At 35.6% G+C, this 17,499-nt stretch overlaps 1 protein-coding gene across 1 annotated transcript in view; it reads right to left on the bottom strand.

The window, feature by feature from the left end:
* The window catches only part of ST8SIA4 (ST8 alpha-N-acetyl-neuraminide alpha-2,8-sialyltransferase 4), a 95,761-nt gene that overhangs the window by 46,978 nt on the left and 31,284 nt on the right, over positions 1 to 17,499 (bottom strand). Inside the window, 1 exon segment of the mRNA XM_059418294.1 lies at positions 4,285 to 4,578. Within this exon segment, the coding sequence (XP_059274277.1) occupies positions 4,285 to 4,578 (294 nt within the window).

A 17,499-nucleotide genomic window follows, 5' to 3' on the forward strand; every position in this document is an offset into this window, starting at 1 on the left:
GAAAATGCTGTATAAACCCTTGGCTTTGAGTGCTGGGGTCCTTGTTGAAACCCGCTGCACTTGGCAGATACTTGGACCCCAGCTAGCTGGAAATAAACCTCACTCTGTGACTTGCATTATCGAGAGTGTTCTCTGTCTAATTGAGGGGTGGTCGACTCTGTACCCTAACAACAAAAGACCAGAATAGTCAACAAAATACTGATGGAGAAAAAGAAAGGCAGAGTATTGATACTATCTGACTTTAAGACTTACTCTAAAGCTAGCATAATCAAGGCAGCATGGTGTTGGTGGAGAATAGACAAACAGATCAACAGAACAGCTAAAGAGCCCAGAAATAGATAAACAGATAGACACACATATGGTCAACCAATGTGTGAGAAAGGAGCAAATGGATACAATGGAGCAAAATAGTCTTTTTTTTTTTTTTTAAGATTCTCCTGGTGCTGTCTTGTGCTGGAGGTTGCCAGGAGAACCCAGCCTGCACATGTGCCGAAACCTTGCTCCTGTCCTCTGATGTGCGCCTCACAGGTGCCCCAGAGCTAATCTTTTCAACAGATGGTGCTAGAACAACTAGACAACCACATATAAAGAAAAGAAACTAGACAGAGATCTTATATCTGTCATAGAGATTAACTCAAAATAGATGATAGATTTAAATGTGAAATGCAAATCTATTAAACTCTTAGTAGATAGGGCGCCTGGGTGGCTCAGTCCATTAAATGTCTGTCTTCAGCTCAGGTCATGATCCCAAGGTCCTGGGACTGAGTCCCGCATTGGGCTCCTTGCTCAGTAGGGAGCCTGCTTCTCTCTCTCCCCCCTGCTCATGCTCTCTGTCACTATCTCTATCTTTTCAAATAAATAAATTCTTAAAAAAAAAAAAAGAAAAGAAAAGAACATAGAAGATCATCTAGATAACTTTGGGTTTGGTGAGGACTTTTTAGATATATCACCAAAGACACAATCCATGAAAGAAATAATTGATAAGCTGGACTTGATTAAAAATAAAATCTTACACTCTGTCAAAGACACTGTCAAGAGAATGAGAAGACAAGCCACAGACTGGGAGACAATATTTGCAAAAAACATATCTAATAAAGGAGTGTTATCCAAAACATATATGTATTAAAAAACTCTCTTAAAGCTCAGCAGCAAGAAAACCAACAACCTGATTAAAAACTGGGCTGAACACCTCAACACACATCTCACTGAAGAAGAGATAAAGATGGCAAATACACATACTAAAAGATACTCTGCATCATACGTCACCAGAGAAGTACAAACTAAAACATCAATGAAATGGCACTACATAACTAGTGGAAGGCCAAAATCCAAAACACTAAAAGCACCACCTGGGGAGGGTGTGGAGGAACAGGAGCTCTCATTCCTTACTTCCGAGAATATAAAATGGCATAACCACTCTGGAAAGCAGTTTGGCAATTTCTTACAAAACTGAACATACTCCTATCATAAATCCAGCAAATATACTCTTTGGTATTTACCAAGATGAATTAAAAACCATGTCCACCCCAAAAGCTGCACACAGATGTGTATAACAGCTTTGCCAAAATTCGGAAGCAACAAGTGAATGAATACACAGACTGGTACATCCAGACCATGGACTATTACTCAGTACAAAAAAGAATGAGTAACAGGCCATGGAAAGACATGGAGGAATTTTAAGTGCTTACTGCTAAGTGCAAGAAGCCAATCTGAAAAGGCTACATACTGTATGATTCCTACTACAAGACTGTTGAGAAAAGGCAAAAACAAGAGAGACCATAAAAAAACAAACAAATTGAACATAATTTTTTAAAAAAAGAACAGAGTCAGTGGACATTATAACAGAAAACTATATAAAATCTAAATATATGAGATGAGTAAACGTATCATTATTATGATATATCAGCTCAGTGGAAAATTGCTCAGCAATAAATGTGTACTTTGAAGGCAAAAACAAACGAACAGTTCTTGCCATGAGCAGTGGGGAGGGATGGCCGATTAGGCTGAACACAGAGGATTTTCGGGAAAGCAAAACGACTCTGTATGATGCTGTAACAGTGGATATATGTTATTATACATCTGTCAAAACCCACAGAATGTACAAACTAAGAGCGAACTGTAGTATAAACCGTGGACTTCAGATGATAATGTTGTGTCAGCGTAGGCTCATCGGCTGTAACCAGTGTAGAGCTCTGGCGCAAGATGCTGATGACGGGGCTCTGCATGTGTGGGGCAGGGATATGGGAGGTCTCCCTCCCTCCCTTCCTCCCTTTCAATTTTGCTGTGAACCTAAAACTGCTTTAAAAAATACTTTATTAAAAATAGTACTAAATCAGAGCCATCTTAAATTTTATTAGTTTCCAGTAATCAAGGAGTACTTACTTCAAAATATTTTTTTTAAATCTTACTAACCCATCACTGGAGTGTGCAGGTGTATGTGTATGTGTGTGTTAGAGTGTGTCTGTGTATAAGACAAGACAATAAGAGCGTTATCTTTAAAATTTTCTCACACTCAAATGATACTCCACATTAACATGTCAAAAAATAAGACGTGTTCCTAGCACGATGCTTTTATAAAGTTACCCTGTTAAAAACACATTTTTTTTTCCCTTCAGAGTAAGATTACCAGGAAACTTTGTAATTAAAAAAAAATGACTTATCCTCCAAATGAATGTATTTTATCTTGCTTTGTTGAAGCTTCATGTCAAACATCAAAAGAATGCACGTTGAATAACCAAGATCTAATTATAAGAATGCAATTTAATTGTGTGCAGAATAACACGATCCAAAAAGTTGTCTTGAATCTTAACCAAGGAAATGGTAAATTCTGGAAGGAAAGTATCATAATAACAAAACAAACTGAAAACACCTTAGCCCAGACGCAGTTACAGTATATGAAGCAGACTATTTTTAACTCTCTATTTGGAAATCTTTTTTCTTTTAGAACTTCCAGCCATTCTACTTAATTGGTCCCTTGAACTTGCCCTTCCTTCGCATGGCCACTGATTCTGTCCTACATCTTTATCACCTTATGAGTAAATTAATCAAGAAAAGTCTAATTGGTCTTCATACATCTAGCACCTCTTCTCGCTAATGCCCAGTTGGCTGTTACAAGATTTAGACTCCTAAATTCACCAAAAATACTGTGCCTTATGCAAAGTAAAACTGATTATTTTCCTAACCAGATCACAAGTTATTTTTCCAACTTTATATTCCAATGCTTCACAATGGACTCCATTATTTCACAAGTTTATTGTATACTTAATTATTTCCTTGTCTCCGTTCACTCTAATAATGCAACAATATTTCCTTCTGTTTGGTTTTCTCTGTTGCCATGTCCATCTCTCTGCTCCTATCTCCATCTCCTTCTCTTTTTATTCCTGAAGAATAGCTAATCTGTTCTTCAAGTCTAGTTCAAATGTTGGACTTTGAAGTCTTCTTTTCTAACATGAAAACAAATTCTACACTCCTGACAATATACCCCCTTACCATGTGTCTATGTCCTAGCTAGTTGTTTATGGATCTACTGTTTCTACTGTAGAACCTATATGCATTCCTTTAATAAAGCAGTGACCGGCCTTCTTCATTTTTCTGTCTCCAATATCTAACAGTAGATATTCAGTAAGACAGGTTATTGCTTATTTTTGTATTACTTATTTTTACACATTTATACATATGCATGCCTGAATTTGGCCTTTTGATCACTTGTACTTTCAAATAAATTCTATTTTTTAGATTTTACATCTGAGATTGTATTAATAAAAGGGAAATGTTGACTGAATTCATAAAAATGGCATCTGTGATTTGTGGTGGGATGGGCATTAAGGCATATCATCTCAGCCAGCCTTCTCTTTCTCTGGTAGGTCTCAACTACAGATGGGACTTAATGGCTCCTTAAATACATCCAACATTGATTCTTCCACAGTAGTGCCCAGCCGCCATTTAGCATTTCTGTTGGTAGCTTTCTTACCTGAAATTCATCAACTGTACTAGGAATCCTTACTGGTTTCTTCAGCACAGCAGAACATAAAAACCGGTAGTTTGTTCACGACCACACATAAGTAAGTGCCGAGTGCAAATATTTGCTTTTTTAAGAAAGAGAGTGCGGTAAAATAATATGGTACATAAACAAAACTCAAGTTGGTGAATCAAGTAGCCATTATTTAAAAAGTGGAAGCATATATCCATCGGGAGATTTTACCGAGGCTCCGTCCTGTCTAGGGAAAAGGTTTAGTTATGTGTTCCATTGTGCCAAGGACAGACTGGTTCTTTCCAGACACTTACCCTCTGACAGCATGAATAAGTCTCAAGGATGGATAGGCAGTTCGCACTTTCAGTTTATTCTTAAGGATTAATGCATTAACCCACTCCACGTGCTTCTCTCCTCCTTTGACCATGAAAGCAGGGATCCAAAGGACACTGTCATTCAGCATGGAAAGTCTATGCACAAATTTTTCTCTGTCACTCTCATTCCGAAAGCCTCCAAATGCTCTTTGTACAACTGATGGGTTCATGGTAATAAAATCTGATTTAGTTCCCACATCTGCAGCAAACTCCACCACAGGGGCTAGATTACACCTGAAGAGGAAAAAATTAACGAACAAATGAAAAATAAATACGAAACAGTCACTCCTAAAATGGGGGGCATCAAAAGAAGAATGGGGAACAAGCATTTTCTTTTCTCCAGGTTGGGGGAAAAAAAAAAGATAATCTGCCTGGTAAAATTATATTTCAGAAAGTTACCACACATTCAGGAATACGGTCTTCAACAATGAAGTGCTTCCCTAGTATGAGGCTCAAATTGTTAGATTAATTCAACCTATTGTCTGAGAATACTCTTTGCTGTCTGTTATCTTCATAAAACCACATGATATGAATTCCATTCCTAAGAATTGGAACTTGATGTTCCAATCTGCGTGACTTGTCAAGCTTAAGTAGTCTTAACAACTTTATAAACAAATCAACTGAAGGTGGCTTTTCTGTACCCTGAGGTCAACTGAAAGTATAATTCCTTATAGTATTTTCCACATATTTGCAATTGCCCTCTACTGCCCTCAATGGGAAAGGAAAAGTTAGAAAAGTGGAATTATCACATTTAATATGGCTTTTGGAGATGTTAAGTAATTCAGAAAAGCCTTTAAGACCAAGTATCTCTTTCTGTTCTTTTTGAGCACATCCTTCTGATGCCTATTTTCCTTTGCTAACATGCCACATATGCCTTGTGCTTTGTGGAGGAGGGACAGAATCTGATGTCCTGTTCTTTCCACTGAAGCTCCAGGGCCTTACAATGTGCTTGCACCTGATTTTATTCTTGTGACCTGATTTCATTCTTATACTGAAAGGGAGCTCTGACAAGCACCTTGAATTTTGTCTTCAAACAATTTGTGATGCTTCTTTGATTCTACCACACAGATCTTTGGATTCTCAACATAAAAGATAGCTTAAAATATTTTTAATTTGCTAAAAACAAGGCAAGTTTTAGTTAGTTAATAAGTGAAAAGTCAGATTTGTAACAAACAAGAGTTTGCTAATTTGGAAAAAAATCATTTACATCTATTCAGTCTACCCCTTCAAGAAAACACACACGCATACATGCACACGATTTCTTTTTCTCTCCTTGTATCAGCCTTTAATGAAAAAGAGAAATAAACTGATTTATCCTTTCTGTATTTTTGCAGGTCTGACTGCATTATGAAAGTTTCTCACAATATTCTTCCTTGTGCTCTTTGCCACTTTAATTAAGCTCTCAAACAAGTTAGATTTAATTAAAGAGTAAAGTGCGTGCTCTGCTATTAAAAATACTGGCTTGTGTATCTTTCCTTATTTCTTTTAATTAATATATCTTATTACTTTCTAGATCTCTGACAGCATTTAGCCACCACAACAAACACCTCACACAATTAAGCAAAGTCTACATTATTGAGGACGAGGTCCTCAGAGAAAAAACACAACAGAAAAATAACATCATATTATTTAGAAACAATTTTTTAAGTTATATATATTTAATTATACCCCCTATATCATATGATACAGTTTTTGTTCTAGCCATGATCTGTACATTATATGAGACTAGGTATTATTCATTCCCATCAGAGTAAGAATATTATGAATGGGACTGCCTTGGAAAATAGCTACATGTGAACAGAAGCCAAAATGAACATCTTACTGTGGAATTCACGGAAGATCGAGGACATGCTAATTTTTCAAGTCCAAAACGGTATTCCATACCAACTTTAAAAATAATCTAAAATTCTAACTAAGTTAAATATGAGATGGATTTGGATACTGTGGGGAAAATGCATTTTGAACATCACTATTACAGACACTATTACAGACACTTCTCAGGTAAAAATAGACAACACTTGTTAACGTTAGAGTTAACATGATATTATCTTTCCACTAAAACAATTCCTCAGCAATTCTTTTCAGAGGATTTCTATGATAGAAAATTACATCTATATTTCATTTTCTCTAGAACTATAAGAATAATCAGAGCCAACCTAGTTGAGCAGAACAAAAATAACATTCTGCTGCATTATCTTTTCAGGGGGGAAAAAGGTCACTTGATTATGATTTTCATTACTTTTTCTTATCACTTATTGAAAAATGCCTTTACTCCCATGTTGGTTAACACTTCAGGATTTTAGGATTGACTTTTAGGATTGACTCAGCATGCTCCTAAAACATAACTGTCTGGCCACGTGTCTTTTAAGAACTAACAAGAGACTCATCAGTGAAATTGGATAGTGAAAGACAGGTACTTTCCACTAGGAAGCAAAAGTAAACTAGGAGAATAAGAATATTTCTGGAGAACAGTATTGTTCTGGGAGACAAACCAATATATACAATGCAAAGAATGCTAAGTGATTGTATTGCTAACTAAAAGAGCACCAGGAGATCAAAGAGTAATTGATTCACATGAACTTGACTGAAGAGTTTTTATGACCTAAGCATAGCCCAATCAAGCTTTGTGAGGGATGGAAACAGAGGTACTGAAAATAGCATGACAGAGGGACACATCCTAAAATACAATGTATGCTAGCTCTAGTAGTCCAGTATATTCATTTTCCTTGGGATTATTATGTCTAATTTTTCAGTGGAAGGAAAGATTAACATTGTGTCCACATGTGGTCAGTGAATTAACTACTCTGTAGCTGAGTCAGATATTTAGTCATATAATTAGCTGAATGCCACATAATCAGGGCAAGCATTAAGAAACCCAAAATAACCAACCAGCTGTGTCACACTCCAGCAATTCAGTAGACTTATTGTGAACTTCATAGCGTTACTAGTAGTAAACTGCTGATTGAGCAAGATTATGAATAGATGTGCAATCAAACATTCTTCCTCTTTCTCTTTAAAAATCTTCTTAGGGATTATAATACTCAAAAGTATCCAGAATGTGTAGTAAGCATTTATGAATTAACATATTATTTCACATGTTATTCTTAATCCCATAAAACTGACAAGTGGCCAATTTTTAAATGATGGATTTTTGTAAGTCAAAACTACAGAGTACATAAGAATATTTAAGACACTCACCCTCTATTTATTTGGCCACATTAAATTTTTGTACTGTCCAACTATTTTTGACATATATGAAAACATATATTCAGAATTAGGAATGTAGGCCAAACCCCTGTTTACTCTAAGCTGTCCAATTTTAAATTTATTTGTGTTTATTTTCCATCATTAAAAACCTGCAGGAATGTACTCACACACCAGATGGGATCGCCTCTCAACATTTCTTTTACGCAGAATTGAAGATAGAAACGTTCATTTCTTTCAAGGCTATATAAAATGTTTTAAAGTAATTTTCATTTTAATTCATTTAGGTTTAAGGAAAGAACTGCTTATTTCGTGTATAACACCTAAGGAATTCCCTAGGAAGGTGTGTCTCTTAGGTGTGTCAACATTCTCTGCATTTCCCTTAAGTATCAGCTCAACAGTCAAGCAACTAGGAGGTCCCCCTTCCAATAGCTCAGCAGATAGGTCTTGAGAGTTCATTGTGCAAATACTATATACTAAATGTTCAGAACTCTTTTTCCAACTATTTTACTATTTGTGCTATTTTACAATGATATAATCTGGCCAAAAAATAATCTTGACCATTATTTAGTCATATCAGTAAGATAATGTTCATTCATTTAGCCATACATTTATTCATCCCATGATGTGTGTTATACACTTATGATAGCTATAGCATACTAAGTCATCCGAGATACTAAGCTAAGACCTTAGTATATCACAGTGTGCACTGTGATACAGGAGGTTGTTAATTACTTCTTTACACATATAACACAGATTAAATGAGAAGAAAACAATAATGAGTAAGTTACAGACCATTCTCTATTGTTTTTCACCACTTAATGTTTAAACAAGTTCCAAACACCTCATTAACACCTTTTTACTCTTTTGGCCGGTCTCACTGTATGTGTATTTCTCTATATTAACACTGAAATCTTTAAGCCTAAACCATCATTACCAAGAGAACCACATTTAACAACAGACCATGAAATGGGAGATAGCCTCTTCTCTTTTCTCCCCTCAGGGGAAGCTTTTGGTTCTTAACTGCTCTCTTCCTGCTTTTGAGCTTGAAGAGCCAAGAGAACAGACTCTGATACCTGCCCTCTGCCCACACACCCCAGGTTTTGTGGTTAACCTCTCCCAGTGGCTAAGGGAAGCTAACTAAAATATGCAGCCTATTAGTTTTTCTGACTTTCTCAAGTGAGCGTAGTAGGCCCTAAATAGACCTGAAACCAATTATTTTTCGCAATGCTTTGAGGTAAGGAGTTGTATTATCTCCACTTCAGACATGAGAAACGAAGGTCAGAGTGGTTAAGAAACATGTCCAAGGACACAGTGCATATAAAAGAAAAGCACAACTCTTTAAGAATGACTTTAGGACAGGAGTTTTCATTGACACTGCTTACACGTGTGATTTGGTTCAGAACCAGAGGAAATGTCAGTATGTTCATGCTTCACCCCAACCTTCCTGTAGGAGAAAGAGTGCAGATTCCCAGGATTTAAGCACATTACACAGTCCACTTGGCCACGATGTTCCCCAAGTCCTCTGAGCAGTTATTAAGCAAAGGGTTTTAAGTATCTAAACCATAAAAATAATACTTACACCTCAGATATCTTGAAGGAAAGGATTTTTAAAATGCTGACAAAAGGATTAAATACCAAATTGATGTGATGTTTTGAAATATGAAGCATAGGATTATTAGTTAATTTATACATGGCATACCTTTATGTAGTAAACAAAGTGCAAGGAATAAGAGATAAAATATGTTGAAGATCTGCACTGCAGTGTGGTGAACGGCTACAGAAATACAGAAACACATACACATATCACATTTTGTGCTTGCTAATCAGTAACAATTAATGAAACGCTCAGCTTGACAGAAATAAATACAAATGACACTTATGTCATGAAAATAACTAAGTGACAAAACAAGAAATTTTTTCACAAACGCAGATTTGTTTACATAACTGGCAAAGGTGGGAAGAACAGTGCTCTATTATTTCTAGGGAAATCACAGAATAAAAAAAAAATTTCAAACTCATTCTAAAAGACAAAGATGAATACTGAGAATTGTGTTAGGCTATGTCATTCCCACATTTCTGCCAAAACCAAAGTGGAGTTATCGAGCAAAGCTGCTATAACTACACAGATATTATTTAATGAGTTAGTTTTTTGGGGTGAGGGATGGGGAAGCTATGCTAATGAATGGATATGTTGTGCTGAAATCAAATCAAATATTACATATGTACCTACTATGTATTCAATTATAGTTTAAACTTTAAGAATAAAAGGTATTTAGTTTCTGCCCTCAGCCATCATTTAAATGGTAGCTATGTGGGCACTGCTGTTCACATCCCAATCAGTGTGACCTCAGACAAGTTAAACTCTCTGAGATGCAACTTTTTCTATAAATCAGGCTATTAACTCTCTGAAATGCAACTGAGAAAATTAAAAAAAACACAATATCTGAGTTTCCTCTCAGCATTGCTTGGTTAGAGTTGGTAATAATTATTAGCTAATGGTAATCATTTTTTTTAAATGCCCTTTCCTTTTGCAACCTATTGTGAGAGACAAAAGGAATGGATGCAGGGAAATTAAAGAGTGTGTCAGAAAGGAAAAACTTACAGAGCAAGAGTGTATGTGTGTGGGGGGGGTGTTTAAAAAAAGGTTTATTTGGGTGCCTGGGTGGCTCAGTGGGTTAAGCCTCTGCCTTCGGCTCAGGTCATGATCTCAGGATCCTGGGATCGAGTCCCGCATCAGGCTCTCTGCTCAGCGGGGAGCCTGTTTCCTCCTCTCTCTCTCTCTGCCTGCCTCTCTGCCTACTTGTGATCTCTCTCTGTCAAATAAATAAATAAAATCTTTAAAAAAAAAAAAGGTTTATTTATAGCACACTTAAACCATTTTGTCTGGAATTCAGCCATCTTCCTCCCCCCCACCACCAAAACTAATTGGAATTTGAATGGTTGATTTAATGACTGGTGAAGAATCTTTTGAACATTAGACAATACAAGTCTATTTTCATAGGCAATATGAAAAACAGAATAACTCATAGACATGGCCAAGTGTACTTAAGAAAGAATATGACACATATATTCAGGAAAAACTAGAATAAAATTTTTCAATTGGGACTTTGACACAATTCTTATATAAGGTAGTGAAGATCTTTCATTATGACAGTAAGAAAAATAATAGCTAAGTTTTACCGAGTACTCATTATGTGCCAGAAATTGTTCTATTTGCTTGGCATGTAATATCAAATGCAGGTCTCAAACTAATCCTATGAGACAGGCACTATCATTATGCTTCTCCATTGATGAATAAACTGAGTTGTGGTAAGCTGTATGCATTTACAAAACTTGTAAGGAGTAAAGAAAGGTTTTAAGCTCTTCATATTGTGCATCTAATAATTCATGTGAATGTAAAGGAAGAACTAGACAAATTGAGCCAGATATCTTGGTCTCAAGTTCAGTTGCATTTAAATATGATTCAGCTATGTCTATCATCTCAGTGACTTCACTGATTGACGTGTCTGGTCTGAAGGTCTGGCTGGCTAAGGGAAGCGAGGAAGTCACATCCTTCCTCACGCTCCCATAAACACTCTTCACCAAAGGTGGAGGTTGGATGGGAGAACATGACAGACCCAGCATTCCGAGGTGACTCCTTGGCAGCAAGGATATATAAATAGCTGTGCTCCTCTGAAAAACCACCTAAGCAAGTAAACATGAAAAGGAATGAGAAGGGGGTGGGGGAGGTTAGTTCTGAGATTTCCTACCAGAAGATTATTGAAGGAAGGGGAGGTAATTCAAATGTGATGTACATAAGCTAAGGAAGGAAAGGGAGGGAGGGAGGAAGAAATGAAGGAAGGAGGGGGAAATGGAAGGAAAGAAGACAGCAGAGAAATGGTATCATTTAAAAGCACAGGACAAAAATTCCAAAATGAGACCCTATGGTAAAATTCTCGGACTACATTTTTTTCCCTAAAATAGGGAAATTGTCCTAGGTGAGAATGAGAAGAAAAGTTTAATTTTGAGTTTAATTTTGAAATAAATACACCGAACTATTCAGGTATTCATTTTCTTTTTCTACTGAAGCTTTATTTCATAGAAAGTGTTCTCATTATGAAAAACTACTTATGGACAAGTGTTATGGTTGCAAGGACAAATATCCTCAATGTTCCTAAAAATAATGAGAGGATACTGAAATGATCTCAAAGTAATATAGAAAGTACTAGAAGGCTGTCAGTAATTTTAACAAATTTAAATGTCATATAAAATACAAATATCTCGGGGCACGTGGGTGGCTTCTTGGGTTAAGCATCTGCCTTCACCTCAGGTCATGATTTCAGGGTCCTGGGATGAGCCTCTCTTTTGGTTCCCTGCTCAGCGGGGAGTCTGCTTCTCCCTCTCCCACTGCTCCCCCTACTTATGCTCTCTCTGTCTCAAATAAGCAAAAAAATAATAATAATAATAATAAATCTTAAAAAAACCAACAACAACAAACAAATATCTCCTCTTATATAAAGCACTTTTAAAAAGGCTCAAATATGCAAACTTATTCCAAGACTTTAGTTCTGGACAATATTTTGACTCAACACGCCTCTGCCTAGACTCCCACAGTTAACTTTAGCACAGGAAGAGACAAGAGTCTGGGAGATCAGGAAGGGTGGAGAGGCAGCTTTTCACTCTGCCATTTTTAATCAATTCTCAACCTTGACCTCTGTCATTCTTCCTCTTGGAGCCTACCTCATTTTGAGTAGTACGAATACGTAGAAGTCATTACCTTTTTTCAGGAAAGAATAAAAAAATAAAAGGAATAAAGGGAACAATAGGAGAAGTAAAGAGAAAGGACAGACATTGGAAGGACAATGACTAAAAACTATATTTTTCTCAAGTAAGAAAAACTCTCCCAGCCTCTGGTGGTCAATGATGGTTGTCTGTACTAAACAATACATTGGAAGGGGTTTTGACTGCTGTTCTCTATCTGGGGCTTGATAATACACTTATAAAAGTTCATAAACTTACTGAGCATTGTTAAAAAACCTGTCATTATACTACACAGATTTTAAAGGAATTTAAATATAATTTACTAATGTCAGCCTTTATCATAATGAAGAATTTGCATATGATTGCTTTTTCATAAAAATAAATATGGAATATAGATAGGGTAGCGAGACTAATATTTACTTCAATTATTGTAAATGTTTCTTGAAATTGCACATAGAATGAATACTAAGCAACCCATCTAAAAATAACATTTTTAAATATTTAAAAATAATTAAAATATTTAAAAATATTTTAAAATATTAAATATTTTTAAATATTTTAAATATTTTAATTATTTTTAAATATATTTAATTTAAATGATTATTTTTAAATAATCATTTTTAATTATCTGAAGAGGGTGTACAGAGAAAATTATGGCAGTTGTTGAGAAATTCCCTATTCATTGTCTTGAGTGAAAAACAAAACAACAAAAAACAAAACAGAACAAAACACACCATGACTGGTATATCTAAGACTAGGGGTTTGCAAACCAAGTAAGAATTCTTAAGAGTATATATGCTCATAGAGCACCTGGGTGGCTCAGTGGGTTAGAGCCTCTGCCTTTGGCTCAGGTCATGATCCCAGAGTCCTGGGATCAAGCCCTGCATCAGGCTCTCTGCTCAGCAGGGAGCCTGCTTCCCTTCCTCTCTCTGCTTGCCTCTCTGCCTACTTGTGATCTCTGTCAAATAAATAAATAAAATCTTTAAAAAGAAAAATAAAGAGAACTCTTGTCATAATCAGGGGAACTGGGCCACTCTACTATTGTTTTACAGAGGAAAGAACTGATTCAGCATGAAATTATGTCCTTAAAAACATGTTGTGCATTAAAAAGAAACAAACAGGATTCATGAAATATTATGGCTGATATTTTCACCATTCACACCTGAAAACCATGGCAGAAAAACCATTAACTTTTTCTCTTTGCACTTCATGGTGTTAATAAACAATATACATTATGGTCATTTCAGTAGCTTGGTAAATACATCTGAGTTTTTGAACTTTTAGTGATTACACTATCAAATTTGTCACAGCAACAGAGCTTTGACATTTAATTTTCTCATTTAAGAAAATAAAAAAATATTTTGATTTGTCATTATAAATTATGAATGTATTTTTTCCTTTCATTTTTTGTAAGTATAACCAAAGGTTGAAAATGATTTCTAATTAGTACATATGATTTATTCAACACTTGGTCCTGGAAAGACAGTTGGTATAATGCTCAGAGGATTTAGGCATTCTGGTACCAATCAAGTATACAGAAGTATTGTCAAATTATGAGTGAATAAAAATGAATGTTTTATTTCCTGATATAACAGAATAGGACAAGGCACCTTCACATTCATTAAATCATATTTATTCTAAGTAGAACTTTCTCATACTTTATTTATTTTAATTATTTTTTAAAAGATTCTATTTATTTGTTTGACAGAGAGAGACACAGAGAGAGAGGGAACACAGGCAGGGAATGTGAGAAGCAGCAGGCTTCCCTCGGAGAAGGGAGCCTGATGCGGGGCTCCATCCCAAGACCCTGGGATCATGACCTGAGCCAAAGGCAGACACTTACTGAAGGAGCCACCCAGGCGCCCCTCACACTCTATTTTAGTAGAAAGTCACATTCTGACTTGGCTGAAAGACCTTCATCTCCATAATTGTTTTATCCTCCACATCTGATTCAAAAAGTTCCTTTCAGAAGATCTCTCCTGAATATATTTTTTTCTATTCCCATTGATATTTTCTCAACTTAGCTTATGTACAACTATGTCTCTTTCAACTATTGTTGCAACAATTTGTTAATTATTTTCAAACTACTAGAAAGACCCACAGGTGGATCATGAATTGTATTTAGGGTCACTGATCAGCAATTTTTAAAGAATGCGAAAGAACAGAATGGATTATAATTGAAAACAACAGTGTTTCCGACACATAATTTTATGAAGATTTGTTGAAGTGTGTGTGTGTGTGTGTGTGTGTGTGTGTGTGTGGTATAATAGTAATAGCAATGGAAGCCGTAGTAGGAGTATAACATGATGTAAGCTCTATTTCTTACTATGCATCTTTATTAAATAGAATTGAAAAACACTGCTTTAACCAGTTCTTTAACACAGACTCCATATTATTCTGCTTCAAAGATGTTATCATCTTGTTAAAATGCACATTTTTAAAATTTAAAAAAAAATTGTTAAATTGTTTAATGTAAATTCAATTAGCTAACACATAGTACATCATTAGTTTTTTTTTTTAATTTCTTTTCAGCATAACAGAATTCATTGTTTATGCACCACACCCAGTGCTCCATGCAATATAAAATGCACATTTGATCACACTGTCATACTAATCAAAAAATCTTTAGTGATATCAGTCCAGGGCTTTCATAACTTGTCCCTACCCTTACTTTTCATAATTTTCTTTCCGCAAGCCCACTGCCTATATTAGATCTGAGTGGCTACAGACCACTCCATGTAGTCTATGTCTTGTCTATGTCTTTTATTTATGATCATGTCTCTGCCTGAAATGACCTCCCTCTCCAAGACCACTGCATTGTTCTAAAGTATTTACTCGTATCTTTTTTCTACCAGACAGGAAAAGCTATCATCATATTTAGGTGCTTGATTGGGTTCACACCTTTAATGAAATTAGTAGAGCCACCATAATAATAATGAGAGTTACTCTTTGTATTCTGTGTATGTGACCTGGTTACCTGTGTATGGGGTATTTGATCTCTCAGTCTTTTAAGAACACTGCTGATGCTCTAAACTAGAACCTGAACACACACAGTGCTAAGTCAGAGGTTAACCCAACTCTGGAAAATGGGCAATTTTGCTTGACTATTTCACCATTTAATGACTCTTCTTTTGGTGTGATGATACACACCAAAGAATCTAGACTGGGCCCTCAGGCTGTCAGTTTGTGAACTCCGCACCAAATCTCCTGATACCGTACAACCACTTCAATCTTTATTTTTAACATGTTAGTTGTGTTACACATGTTAAAGATGTCTCAGTAGAAATATGATATAGTGTATGTTCTACTGTTGAGCTAAGGAAAACAAAAGGTGCGGTACTAATAAGTATGTGTTAAGCTGAAAACTGGGTTTCAACTGTAACTGTTAAAATATTAACTGTTAGAAATCATGCTAGTTAAAACAGACCAATATTGAAATAAAAATCAGCATTTTAAGTTGGAATTATTTAACCTGAAACAAGAAAGGTGATCTGTTCCACTGATGTACCTATTTTAGGTAACTGATGTTTCCTGTAAGCAAAGCCATTGTCGTTCAAAACAAGTTAGGAAGACTGGAGAAGTTCTAAAGTCATAGTGTTTTTTTTCATTCTGATTTTTTAAAACAACTCTAAGTCAGAATTTACTCAGAAGAGTTAGCACATGGGGATTAGTGGAAACAAGAAACTACAGTGTTTATTGTTCTTCCAATTGTTAGGATTCCTCCTCCTTTATTAATACATAACAACTTTCAGTTTGTGGTTTGTAAAAATGAAACTCCCAGTTCTCCCTTAACCAAATAGTGTTCTGCTTTTTAACGTAAAATACTGAGGCAAGCTTAAAAGTCTATTATGCATTAAAATTGCCCAAGACTTAGAAATATCTTCATCAGATCACTAAAGACTAGATCAGAAATATCATAAACAGAAAAGGTTCCAAATTAAGCATACCAATATTAATAGTTCTCTTCCAAGTTACATATAGAAAGTCACACCTGGGGAATTTGAAAAATTGAAGTGAGGACCAAGATATGCATATAGTCATGTTAAAAAGCTAAGGATTATTATTAATGATCCTGATCATTGAAACTAAAAGGCACAAAAAGCACATTGATACAATACTTTGATAAGACGATGTGCAAAAAGAATAATGACAAGAATATCCATAAATATACAACATTCTTGGAAAGGGAATTATTGTTCCTGTTCCACATAGAACTATCTTAAAACTCAGTTCCATTCATTTTTATAATTAATTCCTTCTGTCTCACTGGCAGCAACACTTTGTTCTTAGCTCTATGTTTACAGTAACAGTGCTACTTTCTTACCCCTCTATCTCCTCCACCAGACTGCAAACTCCTAATAGAACAGACCATGTAATGTATCTTTATTTCCCCTAATATCTACGGCAGTCCCTCAGGATTTGGCGTCTACTGACTGCTTGACAACTGTTTGTGGAATAAAATAATATTTGTTGAAATAATGTGACAAATTAATGGAACTACTGTTTATATTTTTAAACTTCAAATAACTGTTTTTATTTTTTTAAATCATCATATTTAAGAGCCACCCATTTATGCCAAAGATGACACTAGAACTCAAAAAATAATTATGGGACTCTAAGTTTGAACTTCGTTCCTGAACAAGTGATGAGTCACAGTAAAAAAAAATCATTCTCGGGGCGCCTGGGTGGCTCAGTGGGTTGGGCCGCTGCCTTCGGCTCAGGTCATGATCTCAGGGTCCTGGGATCGAGTCCCGCATCGGGCTCTCTGCTCGGCAGGGAGCCTGCTTCCTCCTCTCTCTCTGCCTGCCTCTCTGCCTACTTGTGATCTCTCTCTGTCAAATAAATAAATAAAATCTTTAAAAAAAAAAATCATTCTCAGGTTTTTATTAGATCACCGTGCTTTTGACATGTTGTTCAATCTGATAATCTATTTAATTCATTAAATATAAGAGCTATCAGTTATTGCCTTTTGTCATATATCATTTATATATGTTATTCAAATTTTACAGAACATTCATATAATAATGCTATATGTAATCATGTTTTACAAAAGAGGAGGAAAAACCTTCAGTTTACACATCTTCAAGCTGGGATTTAAACCCAACCTTGAATCTAACATACTGCAAATACAAAAGAACGTCACACTTGTGGTGAGCATAGCATAATGTATAAACTTGTTGAATCACTATGCTGAACACTTGAAATTAA

This window comes from Mustela nigripes, chromosome 12 (assembly GCF_022355385.1).
Source record: "Mustela nigripes isolate SB6536 chromosome 12, MUSNIG.SB6536, whole genome shotgun sequence".
Classification (NCBI taxonomy): Eukaryota; Metazoa; Chordata; class Mammalia; order Carnivora; family Mustelidae; genus Mustela; species Mustela nigripes.